Source organism: Saccopteryx bilineata, chromosome 4 (assembly GCF_036850765.1).
Source record: "Saccopteryx bilineata isolate mSacBil1 chromosome 4, mSacBil1_pri_phased_curated, whole genome shotgun sequence".
Taxonomy (NCBI): Eukaryota; Metazoa; Chordata; class Mammalia; order Chiroptera; family Emballonuridae; genus Saccopteryx; species Saccopteryx bilineata.
Window position 1 is genome coordinate 78170773 of NC_089493.1, and position 14776 is coordinate 78185548.

A 14776-nucleotide genomic window follows, 5' to 3' on the forward strand; every position below is an offset into this window, starting at 1 on the left:
CTATGATTTTATCTATAAATTTATTCTGCAAGTTTTATTCTGTTAAATTCTATAAATTTTTATTTTATACATTCATTTTAGACTTTTCTCTATTAGATTTTTCTGTTTTGTTTGTTTTTATTTACTGAATCTGGGGCAGATTGGATACACAACCAATTTTAAATTTACATATTTTAATTTAATTTGGAAGTATTCTCTCTCTCTCTCTCTCTCTCACACACACACACACACACACACACACACACACATACACACACACACAAGAATATTGGCATGCATCAGTTGTCCTAAGGTAAAACACAGATACCTTAAACTATTATGTTTTCATCCAGAGTTTAAAAATCGTTTATCCTGAACATGAAACTTCTAGTAAGTTTAAACGGTATTTTACAATCCTTTGATTCTTTGAGATATATAAAAATACAAATAAAAGTTTAAGTGATTAATTCTTGAAATTTAAAAATTTGATACTGGTAGTGAACTTCTACTTGTTTCAGTATTATATTTATAGATAAATTACTAGTTTCAAATAGCTTTAAAAATAGAGGTAGCACCTGACCAGGCGGTGGCGCAGTGGATAGAGCACCAGACTGGAATGCAGAAGTGCCCAGGTTCGAGACCTTGAGGTTGCCAGCTTGAGCGCGGGCTCATCTGGTTTGAGCAAAGCTCACCAGCTTGGACCCAAGGTCGCTGGCTCGAGCAAGGGGTTACTTGGTCTGCTGTAGCCCCACAGTCAAGGCACATATGAGAAAGCAATCAATGAACAACTAAGGTGTCGCAACGAAAAACTATTGATGCTTCTCATCTCTCCATTCCTGTCTGTCCCTATCTATCTCTCTCTGACTCTCTCTCTCTGTCTCTGTTAAAAAAAAAAAAAAATAGGTAGCTTTTTCAGTGCTCTAATAATGTTCAATGAAATATTTCAGTGAAGAATTAGAAACAAAAAGCTATTTAAATGTGCAGAGCAAAAATGGTGTACTCCTTTTGCCTTGATGCTTTTCCCTGTAGTGCTGTATAGAGGATTCAACACTATATTTTCATCTACAGTTTATTGAGGACATAATGTCTCACTACCACTTTAGTTTTAACCTTAGATGATATAATGTGCTTTAGTTTAACAGGCAACCTTTAGGCTTCAGAGGCTAACAAGAAGCCTTAGGAATTTAAGAAGGGCATGAGATCAGTTTGATGTAGTATAAAACAAACTTCCTCAGATTTGTTTGAATTTTATGGTTATGAAACACAGCTCAGCTATTATCAGGAGTTTGAACATACGGGATAGGTTTTTAGTTTTACTATTGGAATGAAAATTTTTATTTTAGTTTAAGCAAACTGAGTGAGATATATATGTTTTATTCCTCTAGATTTTTATTTTTAGATTTATTTTTAGGTTCTTATTTTGTCTGTATTTTATACTTGAAGAAGACTGAAGTTCATCTCTGTATTTTCTATTTAATTAGGAAACCAGGTGTTTCAGGCCATGGAGTTTATGAACTGAAAGATGAATCACTGAAAGACTTCAATATGTACTTTTATCATTACTCCAAAACACAGCATAGCAAGGTATGAAAAGGTATCCTCTTCAGAAAATAAATCTAAAATGCTTCATGCTTTCTAACTCCACAGAAAAATTTCTTGTTTTTCTGTAGCTTTATTTATACTGGTTCTCATTAATAGAGGCCATTCTCTCACCTAAGAAATTAAAATTAAATCAATAATGTTAATCTAGTATACAGGTAATATTCAAATTTTCCTAGTTATACCAAAAGTATCTAACAATAGACACTACGTGAATATTATTGACTGAAAAAATGGGCACTAAATCTTAAGGAGAGATATTACCATCTATTTTGCAGTGGCCTTCCCTAGGGCAGCCATTGTTTCTGGAGCAAAGTAGCATTTTGAATACACAGTTAAGTGTATAAAATATTTTGGTTGATAGGTGGATTTTTTCTGCCTGCTTCAAAGTATTTCATTTGTAGGCATTCTTACCAAGCAGTACATTTAATGATAGACTTTTTTTTTAATGTACAGGCTGAACATATGCAGAAGAAAAAGAGAAAACAAGAAAACAAAGATGAAGGTAAAAAGTGAGATTCTGAATTGACTCATTTTGATATTTTCTCTTGTTTTGTTATCAGCCAACCATCGAGTGTTTTGTTTTAAGATATGGCCTACATCAATGGTGATAGAATTTTAAATTTATAGCAAATGGAGTTTATTTTGGGTGATTGACATAGTGACTTATATTTCTCTTGACATTGATGTTTTTAGTGCTTTAAAGATAACAAAGATCATTTGTTGTTTTCACATGTAATACATGACTTTGTCATTTGCAATTTTGCATGTGGAATAACCCAAATAAAAATGTACTTGTCTGTCTTTTTTTTTTATCCATCTCTTACCCACTATAGCATTACCACCACCACCTCCTCCTGAATTTTGCCCTGCTTTCAGCAAAGTGATTAACCTTTTAAATTGTGATATCATGGTGTACATTCTCAGGACCGTATTTGAACGGGCATTAGACACAGATTCTAACTTGTGGACTGAAGGGATGCTCCAGATGGTATGTATACCTGAAATATTTTCTCTACTTTATAAGTTCGTGGAGGTCTGAAGAAGATTCCTGATCTAAATATCTAACTTGAGTCAGAACCACAACTTTTGTACCTGAGACTCAGGAATCAATAAAAATAGCATCGGTGTGGCACAGGTTTTCTTAGTCACACACTCTTATGTTTTTAGCATTCTTGCTCTTGGGAACCATTTTTTTTGTTTTTGTGCGTGTGTGTGTGTAACTTTTTTTTTTTAAAGGGCCTGACAGATGGTAATTTGTTGAGTTGTGCACTTGAAACCTGTATGGGTTTGTGAACCAGTGTCATCCCAATAAGTTCAGTTAAAATAAATAAATATTTAAAAGACTGCTCCTGCTAATAATAAACTGGCATGTTATTGCATCATATTTTTTTTGAGCGAGAGAGAGAGAAAGGGAGAAATGAGAAGCATCAACTTGTACATAGTTGCATTACCTTAATTGTTCATTGATTGCTTTGCATACATGCCTTGATGAGGGAGATTCAGACTGGGCCAGTGACCTTGGCCTTCAAGCCAGTGATCTTTGGGCTCAAGTCAGCAACCATGGGATCATGTCAATGATCCCATGCTCAAGCCAGTGACGATACACTCAAGCTGGTGAGCCTGTGCTTAGGCTGGCAACCTAGGAGTTTTGAACCTGAGACTGCAGTGTCCCAGCTCGACACTCTATATCACTGCACCACCACCAGTCAGGCAACACTCCTTTAATTTGATGTGAGGTTGAACATTTTTTATATATGTATTTATCATTTCTTTCTTCAAAATGCTGGTTTGTAACCTTTGCCTATTTTATTTTTAGCTATCCCTTGTTTTTATACTTGAATTTAAAATATACTTATGTGAAGAAGCACAGTTTTAAAGATTTTCTTATATATTTCTCCTTTAGGCATTTCATATTCTGGCATTGGGCTTACTAGAAGAAAAGCAACAGCTTCAAAAAGCTCCTGAAGAAGAAGTGACTTTTGACTTTTATCATAAGGCTTCAAGTATGTTTTAATCTGAGTAAATTAGTGTTCGTTTTGCACTGTCTTCAACCTGGAAGAATAGGATAAATTTAGTTAAGATTTTTTTTTTTTTGTATTTTTCTGTTTTGGGGGAGATTTATCGGTATCGCTTCCTACCCCGCCATTACTCCGACGTCATCTCCTTTTGTATTTTTCTGAAGCTGGAAATGGGGAGGCAGTCAGACAGACTCCCGCATGTGCCCGACCGGGATCCACCTGGCACGCCCACCAGGGGGCAATGCTCTGCCCATCCAGGGCATCGCTCTGTCACGACCAGAGCCACTCTAGCAGCGCCTGGGGCAGAGGCCAAGGAGCCATCCCCAGCGCCCGGGCCATCTTTTGCTCCAGTGGAGCCTCGGCTGCAGGAGGAGAAGAGAGAGACAGAGAGGAAGGAGAGGGGGAGGGGTGGAGAAGCAGATGGACGCCTCTCCTGTGTGCCCTGGCCGGGAATTGAACCCGGGACTTCCGCACGCCAGGCTGACGCTCTACCACTGAGCCAACCGGCCAGGGCGATTAGATTTTTATTAAATGTTACCTGATTAAGACAGCTTTTCCCAAAACACATCCTAGGGATGTCGATTATAAGACCAAGAGGAGAAAGCATCTTATTTGTATTTATACACTTTTTTAGATCCTTGAGGACATCATAAATCTATTCAGTTTATAGAAATAACAGCTCCCACATGTTTTTGAAAGAGAAGCATCAACTCATTCTTCCACTTAGTTGTGCCATTGATTGCTTCTCCAACACCCCTGAGGATTAAGCCAGCACCCTCAGGATTGCGCCATTGACCCTGGGCTCCAACTGGTGGCCTCGTCGCTCCAGGCCAACTCTTTTTTTTTTTTTTTTTTTTTTTTTGTATTTTTCTGAAGCTGGAAATGGGGAGAGACAGTCAGACAGACTCCCGCATGCGCCCGACCGGGATCCACCCGGCACGCCCACCAGGGGCGATGCTCTGCCCACCAGGGGGTGATGCTCTGCCCCTCTGGGGCGTCGCTCTGCCGCGACCAGAGCCACTCTAGTGCCTGGGGCAGAGGCCAAGGAGCCATCCCCAGCACCCGGGCCATCTTTGCTCCAATGGAGCCTTGGCTGCGGGAGGGGAAGAGAGAGACAGAGAGGAAGGAGGGGGGGGTGGGGGTAGAGAAGCAAATGGGCACTTCTCCTGTGTGCCCTGGCTGGGAATCGAACCCGGGTCCCTCGCACGCCAGGCCATAGGCCAACTCTTTATCCATTATGTTACTGGCCATGGCCAAGACAGCTCCCACTTTTATATTTTTGGAAATTTGGTTCTTATTTAAGTACTTTTATTAAACAGTGAGACATGTGGAGGAAAGGCAAGAGACAGATTAGTATGAGTAGCTGTCACTTAGCAGTCCCAGTGGAAAATGAACTAGAGATACCTAAAGTAATTCAAGTTTTCAAGTTGTTTAATTCAGTACTTAGTACTTCATGTATTTGTAGATTCTCCCATTAAAAACTTAATGTAGTTAAGGGATTAATTGCAAATTTTGGTTATCAATATGAATAACATTAACTATAAATTATAATTTATATATAATAAAGATATATTTGTGGTATATAACTTTTGTATTTTAAAAAAGGATTAGGAAGTTCGGCCATGAATGCTCAGAATATACAAATGCTTTTGGAAAAACTTAAAGGAATTCCCCAGTTAGAAGGTCAGAAGGACATGATAACATGGATACTCCAGGTAAACCTGGAAGATAACTGATTATATCTTGGTTTAATTATTTAAGAATCTTCTGCTTACCTCTAAGATTTACCTCTATATACCTGTGAAATTATTTACTACTGGTTTTTATGGTTCTATGTTTCATATTAGTAATTCTGTGTTTTAGTGGATTTTTTTTAATGATTCATTTGTGTTATTCAACTAGCATTTATTGAATTCTGCAGTGTGCTGCACTCATTTCTAGACTCTCAACAAAACAGATAAAGTGCTTACTATCATGGAGTTTACATACCAATTGAGATCCAGGGGTCCCCAAACTTTTTACACAGGGGTCCAGTTCACTGTCCCTCAGACCGTTGGAGGGCTGCCACATACAGTGCTCCTCTCACTGACCACCAATGAAAGAGGTGCTCCTTCTGGAAGTGCTGCAGGGGGCCGGATAAATGGCCTCAGGCGGCTACATGCAGCCAGCGGGGCCATAGTTTGGGGATGCCTGACAGGAAAATACCAGGATAATTCAGATGAGTAGGGAGTAACTTTAGATGGATAATCAGAAAAGTTCTCTCTTAGAAGGTGACATTGGAACTGACTGACATGAAGCTAGACTTATAAAAATCTGGAAGAGTACTCTAGAAAGAAGGAATGGCAAAGCAAAAAGCGCTAAGGTGGCCAGAAAGAAGGCCAGCATGACTGTGGTAAATGGGGAGATGGAGAGAAAAGTAGGCAACAAGGTCAGAGGGGCAGCTGGAACCAGGAAATATAGGACATTACAGGTCAGGGTAAAGGAGTGTATATTATTTTTGAGAATAGTGGGAAACCATTGAAGGATATTATTTTAGTGTGAGAGAGACAAGAGACAAAGGCAGCAAAAGAGAGATGAGAAGCATGAACTTGTAGTTGCGGCACTTTAGTTGTTTATTGACAGCTTCTTCATAGGTGCCCTGATGGAGGGGGAGAGGGGCCTCCAACTGAGCCAGTGACCCCCCCCCACATTGAAGCAGGAAGCCAAGGTTATAGAGTTTCCCCTTACTGTATTTATTAAAACCTTTTGATATAACCTTATCAGCTAGATAATTGTTTTGGTAATTAGGATATAGAAGTTATTTTTCATATTCATATAAAATGAAGGTCTTTGTACTAATATGTACTTCAAGAAATCAGCCCTTTTTTTCTTTTTTTTTGAAATCAGCCCTTTTTCTTACTTAATCTAAGACATTTCTTAAGTAAGCTTAATGTAATTTGATATGTAACTATAAACTAGCAATGTTATTATTAAGATTTCTTTTTATATAGATTTCATGAATATTTAATATTTGTGTTAAATTTACCAGTATAATCATTTAAAAATACAAAATTAAAAGAGAAACAAAGATAGTACTTAACTATTCTGTGTGTATTAAGAAAGTAAATTGAACTGTCATTTATTAGTTCAACACTTATAGTCTGCAGACAAGGGTATTGTTATAAATTGAAGACTTATTACTGAAAATTTATTTTCTATTGGACTACCAAAGTTTATTGTCAAAATATACAAAAAACACAAGTATCTGCTCTTATAAACATTAGATATTTTATTTAGTGCTTAATATAAAGTTGTATTGTAAGTTCCTTGTGGGAGATTTTGTCCAATGAGAGTGAGGCTTCTTCAAAATACTGTATTAGTAAATTTATGGATATACCATCATATAGGTGAAACCTTGATATTTGGTAAAAAGAATGATAAAGCTATACATATGGAACTATCTCTAAAGATAAATGATTAAGTGAAAATGGAAGGCAGGAAACAGTAATTTTGTATATATAGCAGGATTGCTTTTTATGAGAATGTATTTAAATATAAAGAATTAAAATATTTTCCCTAGCAATAACAGAGGTATGGTCATACCTGCAAACTGAATTAGTTGATTTTGCTACCTGCAACCTTCTCCTCAGCTGGATTGCTAATAAACTAGGGGAGGTGTTTTCCACAATCAGGAGTCACTGTGTATATATGTAGTTGTGTGAGTTTAAGGCAAAGATATTTGGAGACATGATGACAAAATCAGATCAGTTTTTCTGTTCCTGTTCAATGTAATCAAATTTTTTAACGTTTCATTTGTTTTTCAGATGTTTGATACAGTTAAGCGATTAAGAGAAAAATCTTGTTTAATTGTAGCAACTGCATCAGAATCGGACTCTATTAAGAATGATGAGGTAATACCATAATAATGGTGACATTCATCTCTGTCTTTGAAGTTTACTGATAAGGGAGCTGCTTCTTTTTGTTAGAAGGAACCTATTTGATGTAAAGTATGTGAGATGTCCATTTCTACTGTTCACTAAGTGTCTACACTTCAGGGATTAGTGGTACTTGACTTGTAGTTAGTCAATATAGTACATGTATTTTATAAACTCAGAGGAAATAGATGTGCAGTGGAGCTCTTTTTTTTTTAAGATTTTATTCATTTTAGAACAAGAGAGAGAAGGTGGGGGAAGAGCAGGAATCATCAGCTCCCATATATGCCTTGACCAGGCAAGCCCAGGGTTTTTTTTGAACTGGTGACCTCAGCATTCCAGGTCGATGTTTTACCCACTGTGCCACCGCAGGTCATCCAAGGAGCTCTTTAGGAAATACTTTAATCTAAAAAATGTTTTAATATGTGAAATTGGGATATGTCTTACAATCTATGGCTCCTTATAATTTAATCAGTAGCATTCTTAGTGGAACATATGATAATGGTATATCTTAGAGTCAGTGAAATACAGTAATATTTAGGCTGTTAATTTCCTTAATATAATGAATCAGGTTTTGGTTATTTAAATCTTAAAATAATTACTTGTAGTTATGAAGGAAAACACTGGGTTTCAGTTAGAATACACAATAAAACAATGCCAGTACATCTCAATAATATTGTTCAAGTTCTCATTCTTAGCAAATGTTTAGCAGTAACTGTTGAACATCATTAGGTTTACTTAAATTGATTAACTGTCAATGATTAAATCAATGACAAATGATTTCAAAATTTTGTTGCATTTAATATTTTTCTTAATGTACCTGCACTGAGTATAAAAAAGTTTATTAGGTATTTACAGTACTTGGTTGGCCCCTATGGTAAATTATTGAAACAACCAAAGGAACAGTTAGGTGTGTGATGTGATGGAGAATGGATGCTAATTTTGAGGCATAAGATTGAATCTAGGATTAAGGAATGGGGTAATCAACTTTGTCAGATTCTTACTCTAGGAAACTCGCCTGGCTGAACAGTATATGTGAATTGTAACAATAGCTCTTACCTAATTTTTGTGATTTTTGTCATACCTAGATTACTCATGATAAAGAAAAAGCAGAACGAAAAAGAAAAGCTGAAGCTGCTAGGCTGCATCGCCAGAAGATCATGGCTCAGATGTCTGCCTTACAGAAAAACTTCATTGAAACTCACAAACTCATGTATGATAGTACATCAGAGATGTCTGGGAAAGAAGACTCCATTATGGAGGAAGAGAGGTAAAATAAAAGCAAAACTAAAAATTAACAACTTGATTTTTGGAGGAAAAATTATATATTCGTTTTAAATGTTTTTCCAAAATATATTTTATAATGAGAAATTACATTATTTTTAAGGTAAAAAGGGGACAGTAAAGGTTTAAGGTATGAATTGAATGTAATTTTATGTTAAGAAACAGTGTTTTGGGAACACTTATGCACAAAAAAGAAAGATTTAACAGAAGAAGTAGAAATAGACTTTTGTTATCTTATATACGTGGGCTTTTTTAGATACAAAATTATGCATCAGTTCATATATTTTACATTTTTATGATTTCTGATAAAAAGTGACTGTAGTTATTATGGACTGGAAAAAAATCCCTCACAAGAAAGATGGTATATATATATATACCATGGATATATATATGGTCTACCGGAAAGTTCTGTCCGTTTCTATCACAAGTTTTGACACGTAAGCACGTTTATTTGGCGCATGTGTGCCTCTCTATTTTTATCACTTAATGTATACATACTGACGTAGCAAATTAACTAAAACAAAGTTGATTCACGTTAGTCTTATGTGTGAAGCGATAGTGTATCCATGGCTACTGATAAAGTTCATTTATGCCACTGTATTGTATACGAATTTCAACAAGGAAGAAATGCTACAGAAGCATGTAGAAATTTATTGAAAGTGTTTGGTGAAGGTACAGTTTCTGATAGGACATGCAGAAGATGGTTCGAAAAATTCAAAACAGGTGATTTCGACCTTTCTGATAAGCCACTTTCTGGACGACCATCTTTGATCGATGACGATGTTAAGACCATGTTGGAACAAGATCCTTTTCTGACAACATCGGAGATCGCAGAAAGACTTAATTCAGCTCAGCAAACCATTTCGGACCATATTTGGAAGATAGGATTGGTGTGGAAATATATTATTTTAATAAAGTTTATTGACGGTAAGAAAAATTTGTATTTTGTTTTATTCCCAAAATGGACAGAACTTTCCGGTAGACCTTATATGTATATTTTTTTTTCTTAAAGAGGGAGAAGACAATGCATATAGTTATAATCATGGATAGCCCATTGGAATGGGAATCTGTACATCTGGTGCTCTGAATCATAACTGTAGTATGCTCTTGGGGAAATTGATTTGCTTTCTGAGAGCCACAGTTTATGGGCTGTCATATAGATACAATGAGAAAAAGGAGGAGGCAAAATAACAGTACATTGAACAACATTCCAATTTAAGATATTGAAAATACTTCCTATACTTATTTTTTAAAAACAAGCTTTCACAGCTTTTTAAAACAATGTGGGTTATGGATACTTTTAGTAAATTGTGCTTTTTCAGTAACAATAGAAACATTCTTTCTATAATATGTCTGTAATCGTGAAGCTACTCATACTAACAAAAACTACAAAGAATGATTACTATATATATATATATATATATAGTATAAGTTCTTTATCATTCTTTATGACTGCTGCATAGTTTTCCATAATGTGGATACACACACACACACACACACACACACATATATTCAATATTTTATTTATTTTGGACATTTAAGTAGTTTTCTCCTTATTTCCCAATTTTCTGTTATTATAAACGTGTGTGTGTGTGTGTGTGTGTGTGTAGAAAGGTTTTATATGTGCACTTTTCTATAATTGTACAAGTACCTCTCAAGGGTAGAATATAATAAGTGAAAGGGTTGAGTCATAATTATTTAAAATTTAATATGCTGTCACATTGTCCTTCAAAGTAGTGTTACGCGTTTCTACTCCCAACAGTGTATGAAACTGTCCGTGTTCTTCACTCTGACCAATACTTAATATTATCAGCACTTGAAAATTTGGACTAATCAAAATTATAAATTGGTGTCAGTCTGAATTTCTCTGATTACTAGTTAGTACTAGGTTGAACATCTTTTAATATTGTTCATTAGTGACATTTTGTGATAATGTGTGACATTCTGTCTTTGTGAGTTGCCTGTTTTCTTTTCCCCATCACTGTTGGGTACTTTACTTTTATCTTAATTTGTATAAGTCCTTTAAAATTATGTATACTTAACTTTGTTGCGTGTTTCTCACATCCATTTTTCTTTAACATTAATTATGAAGTTTAACCATAGAGAAATTTTCAGTGTTGATGAAGACAAATGTATTAGTCTTTCTGAGTTTTAACATTTTATATTATCTTTAAGAAGGCTTTTTCTATCCCAGAGTCACAAAAATAATCTTACATTTTTAAAACAAAATTCTATTTATTTGTTTGTTTGTTTATTTATTTATGACAGAGACAGAGATAGTGACAGAGAGAAGGACAGATAGGGACAGACTGACAGGAAAGGAGAGAGATGAGAAGCATCAATTCTTCGTTGTTGTTCATTGATTGCTTTCTCATATGTGCCTTGACTGGGGGGCTCCAGCAGAGCAAGTGACTCCGCGCTCAAGCCAATGACCCTACACTCACACTGGTGAGCCCACACTCAAACCAGCAACCTCAGAGTTTCAAACCTGGGTCCTCTGCATTCTAGTTTGACACTCTTATCCACTGTGCCACCACCTGGTCAGGCAAAAAACGAAATTTTAATTTCACAGTTACAGTAACTTATTTTTTTTAATAAAATCAGATGTTAGAGATAAAACTCAAGTTCTATTTGAGCAATGACAGAAATCCTAGACCCCTTTCTCAGAGATAACAAATTTTACATATGTCTTGTTATAATTTTTACTTTGCTATTACATACAAATACATGTAGCCATAGGAATTATATAGTGTCATTCAGTCTTTTGTTTTATTTGCACAAATGTTATTATGTACATATTCTGCAACTTTGCATTTCCACATGGTAGTATATTTGGGAAATCTATGTATATTCTTACATTTATAAAACGAGCTTAGTGTTTCTCACTGTTGGTATTTGGGTAGCAATTCTTTTTTATGCTCCATGAATTGTAGGATATTTAGCATCTCTGGCCCCTCATCCACAAAATTCTAGTAGTGTCCCCTAATAGTTCTTATTTTATTTATTGCCGGATGCTTCCTAGGAGGTCTCACAACTAGCTAGACCCACCTTTTAAAAACTGCATAGTATTCTTTATTATGTAATTTCATTTACACTTATGATGATAAACATTTAAGTTATTCCCAGTTTATTGAATGATCTATGACATTTAAGAGAGCTTCTTGTACAGATAGTCAATATTGCAGAGTAGTTCAGAACATGGCCTAGGAAGTCACTTCATCTGCATTAAATCCTGGCTCTGCTACTTCCTAGTGATAAATCATTAGCTAAGTCTCTTATCATCACAGGCCTCAGTTTCTTCATCTGAAAAATGGAAGTAACAACAGTACCTACCTCGTAGGATTGTTGGAAGGATTAAACAGGTTAGGATAGTGTAAAGAATTTGAAACAGGGCCCTGGCCGGTTGGCTCAGTGGTAGAGCGTCGGCCTGGCGTGCGGAAGTCCCGGGTTCAATTCCTGGCCAGGGCACACAGGAGAGGCGCCCATCTGCTTCTCCACCCCTCCCCCTCTCCTTCCTCTCTGTCTCTCTCTTCCCCTCCTGCAGCGGAGGCTCCACTGGAGCAAAGATGGCCCGGGCGCTGGGGATGGCTCCTCGGCCTCTGCCCCAGACGCTGGAGTGGCTCTGGTCGCGGCAGAGCGACGCCCCGGAGGGGCAGAGCATCGCCCCCTGGTGGGCGTGCCAGGTGGATCCCGGTCAGGCGCATGTGGGAGTCTGTCTCTCCCCGTTTCTGGCTTCAGAAAAATACAGAAAAAAAAAAAAAAAAAAGAAATGGTAACACATTAAAACATAGGAAAAAAAAGAATTTGAAACAGTATCTCACATTGCAATTAGTGCTTTATAAATATTTAGTATTATTATTATATTATTATCATACAGATTGACCCTAGGAATTGCTAAATTTAATAGCTACCAAAGTTACTGAAATAGAATAGAAACTTAAATGCTAATAAGAGGGAATGGATAAAACTGTTATTGCACATTTAGTAAGAGTACTGTGGAGCCGTTTAAAAATAATGTTTCTGAAGAACTTTTAACAAGAGGAAAAAACAACTAAAATATGAGTGAGTAAAAGCAGGATGCAAATCTGTATATATAATATAATCTTAATTATATAAAAACTGTTACAAACAGAAATATATAAGTGATTATCTCTAGGTTGTGAGAATATAATGCTTTTTTTATACTTTTCTAGATTTTCCAAAATTTCTTAATATGCATGTGTTAATTTTATAATCAGAAAAAAACAGATAGCCCAGCTTTTAGATACAATAAAATATAATTATAATATAAATTCTGCTTTGTGATCTGCTTTTTTTTGCATTTAGCAACAAAAATGTATTTTCTAGTAAGCAAATTAACTGATAAAAGCCAGAAAAATAAAGGGGAAAGATTTTAAGCTAATATTGCTAAATATAATTTTTGTTTTGTTTTTATTCTTAAAGTTCTTGCCCTATAGTTACTTAAAATCTACCAAAACATAAAGACAAGTGATCAAAACGTGTCCTCATTTCCGGTCATTTCTTTTGGTAGCATCCCAGCAGTCAGTGACTACTGTAGAATTGCTTTGGGTCCAAAACGGGGTCCATCTGTTACTGAAAAGGAGGTGCTGACATGCATCCTCTGCCAAGAAGAACAAGAGGTGAAAATAGAAAATAATGCCATGGTATTATCGGCCTGTGTCCAGAAATCCACCGCCTTAACCCAGCACAGGGGAAAACCCATAGAACTCTCAGGGGGTATGTATTGTTTCATAAATATCCTTTTTGGACATTTCTTTTCATACTTATGTAATTAGAAAAAATACTACCTGAAAGAAGTTTGGGAGCGAAATTATATTTAGCTTTATGTGGTCAAATTACAATTTACTTATATTTAAAATGGTCTTTTGGTTTTTACATGCAATATTGGCTCCTTGGCCACATTGTTCATATTCTCTCCCTCCATCTCTCACTCTCTCGCTTTCTCTCTCTCCCTCCTTCTCCCCTCTCCCCCTCTCTCCCCTCTCTTTCTGTCTCTTATTTCTCATTGCTCTACCATTTGAAAGTTGGATGCAGTCATCATGATATTTCATCATTAAATTTGTCCATATGCATTTTCTAAAACTGAGGACAATCTATTATGTATGTACTGTATCATTATAACATTTAGGAAAAGAATAACATTTCAGAAATATTACCTAATATAAAATCCATATTTGAATTTGCCCAGCTACCCTCAAAATGTCTTTTGTTAGCTAGACTTCTTTTTCATTGTAGGATCCGGACATGTTTCATGTGTTGCTATAGTTGTGTCTCTTTTAGTCTGTTTTAATCTAGAATAGTCACTTGCCTTTTTTCTTTCCATAATGATAACTTTTTTGAAGAATACAAGCCAATAGTCTTATACTGTTTCTTACATTGGGGATGTGTCTGATTATTGTCTCATGATTTGGCTCATGGTAAGCATTTTCTTGGCAAGAATACTAATCGGCCTGACCTGGTGGTGGCGCAGTGGATAGAGCGTTGGACTGGGATGCGGAAGGACCCAGGTTCGAGACCCCGAGGTCGCCAGCTTGAGTGCGGGCTCATCTGGTTTGAGCGAGGCTCACCAGTTTGGACCCAAGGTCGCTGGCTCCAGCAAGGGGTTGCTCGGTCTGCTGAAGGCCCACGGTCACGGCACATATGAGAAAGCAATCAATGAACAACTAAGGTGTTGCAATGCGCAATGAAAAACTAATGATTGATGCTTCTCATCTCTCTCCGTTCCTGTCTGTCTGTCCCTGTCTGTCCCTCTCTCTGACTCACTCTCTGTCTCTGTAAAAAAAAAAAAAAAAAAGAATACTAATTCGCAATGCATTAGTATTGCTATGTAAGTAGGTATGTGAGTAAGTACTTCTTAAATACATTGGGAGTTAGTCGCTTTATTTTTTTTAATTGTTTTAAGAGAGAGGAAGTGGGATAAAAAGAGAGAAAAACATCAGTTTGTAGTTTCACTTATTTATG

The 14776-nt window shown here is 36.3% G+C and overlaps 1 protein-coding gene across 3 annotated transcripts in view; it reads left to right on the plus strand.

Moving 5' to 3' along the window:
* UBR1 (ubiquitin protein ligase E3 component n-recognin 1) overlaps positions 1 to 14776 on the plus strand; it is a 181514-nt gene that overhangs the window by 92123 nt on the left and 74615 nt on the right. For all 3 annotated transcript variants that reach the window (XR_010731307.1, XM_066276885.1, XM_066276886.1), the window contains exons 23-30: positions 1461 to 1563; positions 2035 to 2083; positions 2415 to 2569; positions 3485 to 3584; positions 5205 to 5314; positions 7403 to 7489; positions 8599 to 8780; positions 13326 to 13531. Coding sequence is in view for 2 of the 3 variants with exons in the window: in XM_066276885.1 (XP_066132982.1) it covers positions 1461 to 1563; positions 2035 to 2083; positions 2415 to 2569; positions 3485 to 3584; positions 5205 to 5314; positions 7403 to 7489; positions 8599 to 8780; positions 13326 to 13531 (992 nt within the window). In the remaining variant the exon portion in view is untranslated. The remainder of the gene's footprint in view (positions 1 to 1460; positions 1564 to 2034; positions 2084 to 2414; positions 2570 to 3484; positions 3585 to 5204; positions 5315 to 7402; positions 7490 to 8598; positions 8781 to 13325; positions 13532 to 14776) is intronic.